This window comes from Nematolebias whitei, chromosome 12 (assembly GCF_014905685.2).
Source record: "Nematolebias whitei isolate Nwh7 chromosome 12, NemWhi1, whole genome shotgun sequence".
Lineage (NCBI taxonomy): Eukaryota > Metazoa > Chordata > Actinopteri > Cyprinodontiformes > Rivulidae > Nematolebias > Nematolebias whitei.
In genome coordinates this window covers 42568929-42579472 of record NC_056509.1, presented here as the reverse complement: position 1 = coordinate 42579472, position 10544 = coordinate 42568929, and the positions used below count along the sequence as shown (strand labels likewise).

At 40.6% G+C, this 10544-nt stretch overlaps 1 protein-coding gene across 1 annotated transcript in view; it reads left to right on the top strand.

Annotated features, from left to right (window-relative positions):
- The window catches only part of LOC119417942 (nesprin-1), a 128541-nt gene that overhangs the window by 71686 nt on the left and 46311 nt on the right, over positions 1–10544 (top strand). Inside the window, exons 57-65 of the mRNA XM_037685190.1 lie at positions 720–896; positions 2004–2159; positions 2242–2397; positions 4010–4180; positions 4491–4627; positions 6121–6298; positions 8182–8364; positions 9847–9948; positions 10043–10197. Coding sequence (XP_037541118.1) covers positions 720–896; positions 2004–2159; positions 2242–2397; positions 4010–4180; positions 4491–4627; positions 6121–6298; positions 8182–8364; positions 9847–9948; positions 10043–10197 — 1415 coding nt within the window. The remainder of the gene's footprint in view (positions 1–719; positions 897–2003; positions 2160–2241; positions 2398–4009; positions 4181–4490; positions 4628–6120; positions 6299–8181; positions 8365–9846; positions 9949–10042; positions 10198–10544) is intronic.

Here is a 10544-nt window from a genome sequence, read left to right as displayed (position 1 = left end):
GAAAAACAGCTGAAATAAGCTGAAAGGAGCAAAACAAGCTGAAATTAGCAGAAAGAAGTTAGAAGAAGCACAAATATTAGCAGAAAGATCCCGAAAGGAGCACAAGACAGCAGAAAAACAGCTGAAAGTAGCTTGGGAAAAAAGTATAAATTTGCATAAGGACGCTGAAAGAAGCTGAACCAGAACAAAATGTGAAAGGAGCAGTGAAAGGTTGTGAACAGATCTAAAGATCTGAAGGATGTAAAATGAGCTCAGTTCATTGTCTATGATGGAATAAATAACAGAAAAGGCTAAATATTTCAAAAAGCTAAAGTTGCACCAAAGCCAAAAGTCAAAGTTGGATTGTCCTGAAAGAGTTGAACATTTTGATTCATGATTTGTTGAAATAGGTTGAAAACTGCGGAACGAGAATCGCGCTGAAAAATATGGAAGAAAAATGATCGCAGTAGTGTGAATTCTTCATAAACATTCATTCATTAAGTCATTTTCTGTGCACACAAACTTATAACCCAATCAGGTCTCTCTTGTAAATGAGTCCTCGAGGCTCAATGGGATTTACCTGTCTAAATAAAGGTTGAATGAATGAATATAACGTTGAGCATATTTATGTATGAATGCACTGCTATGACCTCCATTATGTCAGTCTTATGAGATGTACTTTACAATTTCAATATCTGAACAAATATAAAATGTATTTTTTCATACGTCTTGTCTCTCAGGTGATGAGGAAAGCTCTGGCCAATGGTCACTTCCTCTTTGACTTCCTGTCTCAGCCTGGGCGTCGGATGGTGGCAGCAGACGTTCAGAGTCTCGGCTCCGAGCGCACAACGTTCGCAGAGGGACTCGGCACCGTCAGGTCGCAGTGGCTGCACCTTCAGAGGGAGCTGGAGAAACGGGTACATAAAGCATCTAAAGGTCGCAGCTACGTTTGTCAACATCTAAACTTCGTACCTAAAAATAAAACACATTTGATTTGAAGCAAGTATGTTCTAATAAGTGGAAAAATAAATTAATTTAAAGAAGGATTATTTAAAATTATGTAAATATATGTTTCTTCCTTGTGTTTTTGTAAACAAACTACTTCCACAATCTTTGTATGATTTCAATCAATCGTGCTCCAAAACAACGATTGCGCTCTGACTTTTAGTGTTTGTAACTTTTTTTTTTTACACTTTTTGAAATTGTTGAACTTTATTTACAAAAAAATGTCCCTAATAAAATGCATACCCTTCAATTTCCTCAAATCATTGTTCTCTAAAAATGATTCAGCTCTATTTTTGTCTCGTGGTGCTTCGAGCTTTTAGCTACAATTTAGCTGAATTTAGCTTTTAGTGGCTATTTTGCTACATTTAATTCAATTCAGTTTATTTATATAGCACCAAGTTACAACAGAAGTCATCTCAGGGCACTGAACAGAAACATTCTTATAAATAAAAAGTTAATAACGTTATTTATCTGAGGAGCCGCTTAGCACTTAGCACTTAGCTCTTAGCACTTAGCTTTAGTTTAGCTAATGTTAGCTTTTAGTTAGCTTTTGTCTGATTGATGCTCAGTTCTGCTAATTTAACTTAAAGTTCAGTAGTACTATTACAGTATTACACAGTAGTATCTATTTATGGGAACAGGGAGTGGTGGGGCAGAGGTTAGGGAAGGTGGGCTTGTGATCGGAAGGCCGTTGGTTCAACTCCCGGCAACATAAAAATGTGGGTAGGATTGGTGAAGCACCCACATCTGCCTCCACTCTGGGCCCTTGAGCAAGGCCCTTAAGCCCCACCTTCTGCTCCCCCGGGCACCCTAGATGGCAGCTCCGCTCCACACACAGGGCTGTGGTAGCTCAGTGGTCTGTGGTTGTGTCAGGAAGGGCATCCAGCGTAAAAATAAACTATTTATGGGAGCATTTGAATTTTGTTTTTATTTATTTTACTAAACAAAACATGTTATTTTGGTTTGCAAAGACTTTCTTCCCGTTTTGAGCCACAGTTTTGCTTTTTTTATCTTTTCAGGTTTGCGACGTGAAACACGTCCATCAGGCCTGTGCAGAACGAGAAAGACGTCTGCAGAAGCTCCGCGGCCGGCTCGAGCAGCAGCAGCAGCAGCTGCAGCGGTGGAAACGGCCCATCGCTCAGACTCTGGCTCACAGCGCTCTTCCAGAGTGGGAGGTATCATCATCTGAAGCCCGCTGATTTCATCTCCCGAGCGTTTCTGCACGAGTTCCTCTGATCTTTGCCCTTTGTCTTCCAGGCTGCTGTCGGCAGAGTGAAGGAGGTCTCTGGAGCTCTGCGGGAGTTGAGGACAACCCGAGTGCATTGTGGGAAGGAAGAAAAGCACCTGTGTGACGCCGTCTTCTCCGAGCGAGCAGAGTGCGTCAGTCGGACGTGCAGGGATCTTAGTGAACAGGTAGCTGAAGCTGCGATCAGAGACGTGACCCTGCACAGATTTACGTTCAATGTTTTTTATATTTTAAACTTCTGCGCTCTGCAGACTCCACTCAGCTCTCCAAGCATTCTCATGTTTTTATAGTTATTGTGTTGGTTTTACGGCAGCTCATTTATTTTAATGTAAGTTATGCTTCTTCAGAGTTTGTCAAACGGAGAAAAAAATGAATTTAGAGTTACAGGTTTGCAGAAATGTGACTTGAAACGGTACGATCTGCTGGTTTATAAAGAGAAGGCAGATTTTTTTTAATCACTTTTATAACTTCATTCTTTGTTCAAAATACATTTTCTAGAAAAACGGGTTGTAAAACTAAAAACAAAAAATTAACGTTGGCAAAGAATTTAATTTATGGCGATTTCATTTTTTTTTTATGTTCTGCCTCTAATGACCGTGTCGAATGTAAACTCATTAAAACAGATTTTAAGACGAGAATAACTTAAACCCAATCGTATTCACCTACATTCAGCTGATTTAAACCTTAGTTGAAACTATTCACTGTGGTCACTTTTTTAAATTTAATTTAGGCAAAATGTCCTCCAAAAAAATGTATAATTGACTTGTTTCTTTCAAGGAAACTATTTTTACAGAAAGAGTTGTTAAATACATGTTAAGCAAATATTAATGTTTTAGGTAAAAACGAGTATTGACCAATAGGTTTAATAAAAGGTGGTTGTATGTTGTTGACTGTAAGCGGCCCTGATTCTCAAAGATTGGCATTGAACAGAGACAAACTCTCATGTTTCAGTGTTGAGATGTTGAATTTAAAACTAAACCAACCAGTTATCATTTAAAGGTACTTATGTGCAAATAATGAAATCCATCAATAAAAAGATTATCCTGAGCTCAAGTATTAATCTGGGCAAACTCAAATCCCGTACAGTAAAAATAAAGCCTTGTAAATCTGCGGCACCCCGGACACATATACATGTATGTGTGTGTGTGTATATATATATATATATATATATATATATATAATTATGTTAATCATGAATGTAGTACTCCCCATCACCTTGTGCATATTGTCTTTATTCAAATTTGTGTATTCTCCTTCTTTTTTATTATCATTATTTCAAATGTATTTTTTTCTATATAATTAGAAACTGCCACTGGATGTCTCAAATTACCCCCTGGAATTGATAAAGTATCCATCTTTCCATCCGTTGTGCTCCACTAGTTTTACACATGTCAATCTGAAATGCGGGTCTGCATTAAGTATAAACGAATCACTCGGCTAAATCTGATGAACTTCATGTAAGCTCGAGTCACATGACTGACCTGGTCGTAGCTTTTATAGATAAACCATTACTTCTTGTAAACTTTGCCTGTTTTCAGTTCCTTCAGCTGTTTCTGTAGGGAAACAAACACAAGGTTGTTGGCGTTTGGTCACTAATTCTGCTTATAAATTCGTAATTTGATGACGCGTTAACCATCGATGTGAGAGGAATGTGCAGACTCTCTTCCTCTGAGCTTTTCTTCTTGGCTCCTCTTTGTGTTTACAGCTACTCGTTGCAAAACATTAAAAAATTCTCCAAGCTACCAAATGCCCCTCACCTTTCCTTTGGGCCATTTGCAGATGGAAGCGCTCAGACCTGCTCTTCAGCAGACTGTGGAGGAGTGGACTTTCTTCCAAAGAGCTCTGGGGGACGTTACTCTGTTTGCCACGAGGGTTCGCTGCGCCCTGCGGCGTCAGCAGGCTCCTCTCTTCTCACTGAAGCAGGCTGAAGGATACTCAGACTTCCTCCAGGTGAGCTGTGAGATACCTATATAGATAAAATGCTACACCCCCGCCACAGATGTATTTTAATAACATATTCATCGAACAATGTTAAACCTGTAGAGAAGAATGGTTTTAAAGATAAAGTGTATAATAGTGTCTCTGTGAAAAAGCAAGCTGTGGTTAAAAGCCTCAGTCCAGTTTTGACAGGTTTGGGAAAGTGTGGGCTTTCATGGACTTCAAGCTGTCAGTTCCTTTCAGACCGCGTTCTCATTTTTCAGGGAAGTAAATGTGCTTTCAGAGAGCGAGCGTGAAAGCAAGGTGTTTTTTCTTTACTCAGGAGCTCCAGACGAAGGTGGAGGCGGAGGAGGAGCAACTTTGGACGGCTGTGGATAAATCCCATCGGAGGCTGGTGGAGACGCTCCATCAGGGAGCAGCTCGGGCTCTTGGTGATAAAGTGGACGGAGAGCGGAAACGGTCGGTTGTGCAAAGGAACGTTACGCTTTCAACAAAACGTTTACACCTGATCCTGTAAATGTTTAACGTCCGCCTTTGTTTGGCTCGATTGGCTGCTAAATGGTGGCCGCGGGAGCGTGCACGGGAGGACTTTAACAAGAATTTGACAAGATTAACACTTAAAAGCAATTATTTGTTTGCTCGAAATTATAGCAAAGATGCGTCTCAGTTGAACCTTTTCTTAATAAATGCCCTTTGACGGTCAAATCGGATGCATTTCAAAAATCGATTTGCGATAGCGCACAGAGGAAGGACTCGCTGTGCATTTCTTTGAAATTTAACAAGATTAACACCTAAAAACAATTATTTGTTTGCTTGACATTATAGTAAAGGTGTGGCTCAGTTGAATATATCATTAATAAATGCACTTCAATGGTCAAATCAGCTGCATTTCGCCTGGGCGGCGCGGTGAAATGCAGCTGATTTGATGTTTGCTCCAGGAGTTCCGGAGCGAGACGACTGTGGCTTCGTATGGCAAGCCAAGTGTCTCATTAATAGCCACTTTCACCTATTAATGAGACACTTATCTTGCCATATTACTCGAGGGCTATCTAGCAGCTGAAAATGGTAGTGTTCAATATTTTCCATGTCAGAATGAATGAAAGAGTCAGATCTCAGCCCAAAATTGTGTTAAAAATATGTGGGGGGGGGACATATATTAGTCGCTTCAGTTTATAAGTCGCAGGACTTAAAAAAGTGCAACTTTTACGGCGAAAAGTATGGTAATTATCATCCACCACAGGTGATGAGACTTGTGTTCATACATCTGTCTATAAGCAAAATATCGCCTGAACCTTTGAGGGATTTTAATGAAACTTGCAAAAAATAATTATTGGATGCACATCTACAACCAATTAAAGATGGCCGCCACAGCCAACTGGCTTTTTAAAATTCTAAAATGGTTATAAATCAGTCCGTTTTTAAAATAACGAACAAAAAGTTGGTGTGGTAGAAGTTGAGAGTTATTCCCAACACCTGCTGCAAGTGCTATTTATTGCATGAGGTTTTTGTTGGATTCATCCCTGTTTTGTCTGTTAGCAAAATATCTCGCGAACCAATGAATGGATTTTAACAAAAAGTACATCTACAACTGGTTTTCTTCTGGGGTCAGTCCATTACAAGATGTCTGCCCTGCTAATCAGTAACCAACACAAAAATGGCTCTAACTCGGCTAGTTTTACAGACGTTGAGCTAAAACTTGGTATGGTAGTAGCTGAGGGTCATCTTCAACACGTACTCCTGCATGTTTGACCAAAACAGCTACAACTGTCTCGTATTTTAACATCAGATGGTGTAGGTGTGTAAAGGTAGGGGATGGTGTGCATTTCTTCAAAGAAACTAGGCCTGATTTTTATTTATTTATCTTCAATGTCGTGTCGTCTCAATCAAACAGTTAGATCTTTTCTCTGTGCACATTAGAGTTGAGGACAAATGTTTTATTGTGGCCTTCTCAGGTGGAAGAGCACAGTGCAAGAGATACAAGACGAGCATGAAAAGACTGGAAACACCTTTTCCCTCTGGAAGGAGTACAGCCGCCTCTCGTGCAGCTGCTCTCATCACCTGCAGCACCTGTGGGCTGAGTTTAGCTCCTCACCTGAAGCAGACCCACAAGCCAAGATTTGTTCTCTCAAGGTGAGTTTGAGGTTCTCGGCACCCCTAAAGTGGAGTTGAATTCAGGCCCAAAGAATCCGACCCGGTCCCGGCCTGTAGCCATCATTTCCGAACCCCACCCGACCCGATGAATTAACAGTAATTACAGACCCCCCCCCCCCCCCCACACACACACACACATTTTTAATTAAGCTTTGACAGCTTATATAGTTATAAACAGTCGGTGGACGCACAGCTGAGGGGGCAGAAGATCGGCGCTGAGGCGGTGTTTGTACTTTCATGGCTGTCAAAGCGCATTAAATCCCTGCTTCTGCCTGCATTCTGCATTATTCAAACACAGACCCTGCTCTGGCATGTCGGATATTTTGGGCTCTCACCTGTTTGGGTCATCGGCCGCGTGCATCCGCTGAGTGCAGCGGCTGAATGAACGTCCATTTGGGCTGATGGATCACTGCCTGGCAGTACAGTCCCATCTGAAGCTTAACTGAACTTTTTACCTCTTTCAAGGCCGGTCAGCACGCGGTCAAATGGCCGTGTGCAGCTGGTGATAGTATGGCAAGCCATGTTTCCATATAATTGGATCGTCAGCCGCGCGCAGCCCGACATCGACCTGGCCCGCACATTAAGCACATTATTATGGCCTGGCCTTAATCCGGGTTAGCAATGACAGCTCTACCCTAGTACTCTTTGTGTACCTTATAGTGCTATAGAGTTGAATGAATCCTTTAATACTTGAAAAATACTCTGGTGTAGATAGTAACTTGGATTTGCAGTTTAAAAATATCTGTATTTAAGGATTCAAGGTTCTTTATTTGTCATACACACCACATGTGGTACATGTGGTGGAACAAAACTGTTACACAGGGTTCCAGTTACATCCAACAAAAGTATTAAAATGAAAAAGAAAAACAATAATAAGATCTACGATATGAACTAATAAAAATGTTAACTAAAAATACACTAAGCACTAGTAGTATAAAAACAATACACCGAACAGCAGCCCGAATAAAATATATATGGTATGGTAATATATATGGTATAAAATAAATATAAGTTTATACATTTCATTACCTAAATCATTCCTCTAACAAGCAACAACTGTTTTTAGAGCAAGCAGAACTGGATTCACAAACCTTGTTTTTCATAGTTGCCAAAAGCTTTTATTATTTTTATTTATTTATTTTTTTAGATTTATTACATTCTCTGCCTGACTCACCATGTTCCAGGTGCAGGGAGTCCATGCATTACGTTCACAAATTTAATTAAATGTTTTTCTCTGTCTGGTCTCCTGTTCTTGAAATGGAAGCGGCAGCATGTTCCGATGAGCAATGAGCCATTCTTTGTTGGAGCACCTGACCCCTTGTCCTGCTCTGCTTATTCCAGAGGAAATGTTGTTTTGCTGGTTCGACGAAAAAAAAAAATCATTTATGTTTTTTTGCTGTTTTAGTACACAGGAAGGTGTATTCTGTGGTAACAGGAAAAACAGTTTATTCCATAGGAAGACAAACAAATCTGTTAAATGCATGTGAACAGATGAAACAAACAAGTTTATTTGCGTATCGTTTTTTTTCCTCTAGAAAACGTGAAGAATATATATATTTTTTAGTGACAGCCATGTTGGCTTTCTTTTCTCACCCTATTGTTTTTTTCAGGCTTGTACCTACTGTAAATGCTATAACATTTTGTGCTGCGTTAAATGAATTACCACAAAACTCAGAAACTCTGAGAAACTGCACATCCTGTAACTAAATACCATACGTGTGGGAAATGCTGCGCTGCCTAAAATAAACAATTGGATCTGGGCCCAGATAGGACTTTGCTTGGCTCCGGATCCAGACCACAGTCTGCCATTTGGAAACCCTAAATCTTTTGAAAATATTTATTTCTTTGTTTATTTGCATTAGAAGCTGCAGGGTGCTGCTGAAGAGTTGCAAAGCAGCATGGGAGCCGTGCTGGAAGTATCCAAGCATCTTATTGGACACCTCGAACCTCTGGCCGCAAAGCTGATCCAATCAGAAACCAGACTGCTGATGAATGAGATCCTGCTGCTGAACCAGGCTGCATCAGGAGTAAATGAAGGTCTTCAGGTGAGATCATTAGTTTGAATAGTTTTCGTGTCGTAAATGCATTTTACAGTAGTCCCTCGTTTATCGCGGGGGAGTCGTACCCTGAAGCCCCGCAATAAGTGAAAAACTGTGAAGTAGGAATAGTAGTACAAGTAGCAAGTAGTAGTAGTTTGACAGCAAGACATTGAGATTTGTCCATGAAGCACTTCCAGATAGACCTTAGTCCTGATAAGTTGTTGGTCAGCCGGCCCAGTTCTGATAAGCCTTCACAGAAGTTCTTGGGGGGTGCAATACACAAAGCTTTTCCTTAGTTTGCACATATCCCAGGAGACATTTGATAAGTCTTCCTGTTTTCGTGGCCAACCGGGGTAGTCAGATTCAGATAAGCCACAATTGTTGATTTTTTTTTTTTTTTTTTTTTCAAGCAGTCTGTGTTTTTTTCTTGTCAGCCTTGAGTCCTGTCGGTATTTTCAAGATCCGAAATGGACAGGTTTGTGGGCAGTCCACTGGTCCGTGCCTACGAGGCTCCTCCAAGGTCGTCTCCAACATACTGACGAGTCCCAGAAGCCACAGGTGGCCTGCGATTCCCACAAATCTCTTCCATCTTACGGTTTAGCTTGTAAATAAGCCGATTTTGGGTACTCGAAGCTCGAACCAAACCTTCACACAGACTCAGCAGTTTTGCCATGGCCAAAACCGCTGCCGCTGTCTTCCTTAATAGCCGATAACAGGAATCCACCGATGCCAAAAAGCAGAAACCCTGCTATCATGAATCCAATTATATAAATGTATTCGACGTCCTCCTGAGACAAAACCGAAAGACGCATCCGCTCCCAAACTCCCCACGGATCCATGACGTATCCTGCCGCTTGAGTGTCAGTGGGACATGAGGGCTCTCCAGGAGACTGTCGATTTGTTGAAAAAGATTTTGTCGATTGCGTTGAACGTCCAACTGACCAGATCCATGACAGTAGTTTTAGTTTTGAAAGGTGTTTAATAGGAGCTCCGATACACAGACAGAAAGCAAATAAAAAAATATATATGTGTGTGTGTGTGTGTGTGTGTGTGGATATCTATTCACAAACAAACTATTACTTACTACTTGTATTACTACTACTTCTGCTGCGGAGATGTGGGTGTGGCCTTGCACTCAGCCACGCCCACTTCTCCACAGCAGAACAGAGATCATGGAGGAGGTGCTGCAGGAGGACTTTCTCCTGCAGTTTGGGCTGTGCAAAGGTGCAGCAGGTGCTAGATAAATTAAAATAATTTACTTTAAATAAAAATTCCATGCTGATCGTGCAGCTCGTCCATCAAGCAGCCAATTGTGTGTCATGTCCAATCTGATTTTGAAAAACCGCGATAGAGCGAGTCCGCGAAAAACGAACCACGAAGTAGCGAGGGACTTCTGTATTAATGTTTTTTTTTTCTGGAGTTAAATGCCGCTTGATGTTAACAGATCTTAGCTGGCATGAATTCAGCAGTGTTTATTTCGATGTGCAGATGAATTTGGAACAGCAGAAACACTTTCAGACTCGACTGGAGACTCTTGAAGAACAGATGCTGAAACTGAAGACTGGTGCACGTGACACAGACTCTGTAAAGGTAGGTCTGACTGAATGAGCTTCCCTTTACAGTACCTATTGCATGTTAAATGAAACCATAATACTCTGCTTTGTGTTCTGTCTTAACTTCTCAGCAGGTTCTTTTGGACCTCAGTGACCTGGTTCCATCTCTAGTTGACGTCAGGGAGACGACTGGCTTGATGACTTTTAACAACCAGGAGAGAGAGAGAGTGGGCTCACTCTACAGGCAGTGGGTGGAAAACGTAACTCTGGCATCAGACAGAAACAGGTAATCTGTTTCAGGTTACAATTAATATTATAAAACCCTGAACGTAACAGTATCAAATTTCTTGTATAAATATTTACAAAGTTTTATTAGGCAAAATTAGAATTAATCAATTAGTGTATTTTAGCATCTTAAAGTAGTATCAAATTATTATATTATTATATATTTGGACCCTGTCACACTTTTATCTGGCCCATTTATTTATTTGTTTATTTATTGAGTTTCTTTTCTTGTTATTTTACTTGGAAAAACAAAACAATTAGAAATTTAGTGCACACTTCACTTGGCCGTTGGCTGACTTTGTAAGTACGAGGCTAAGGCCAAGTAATATGTAATATTATATTATATAT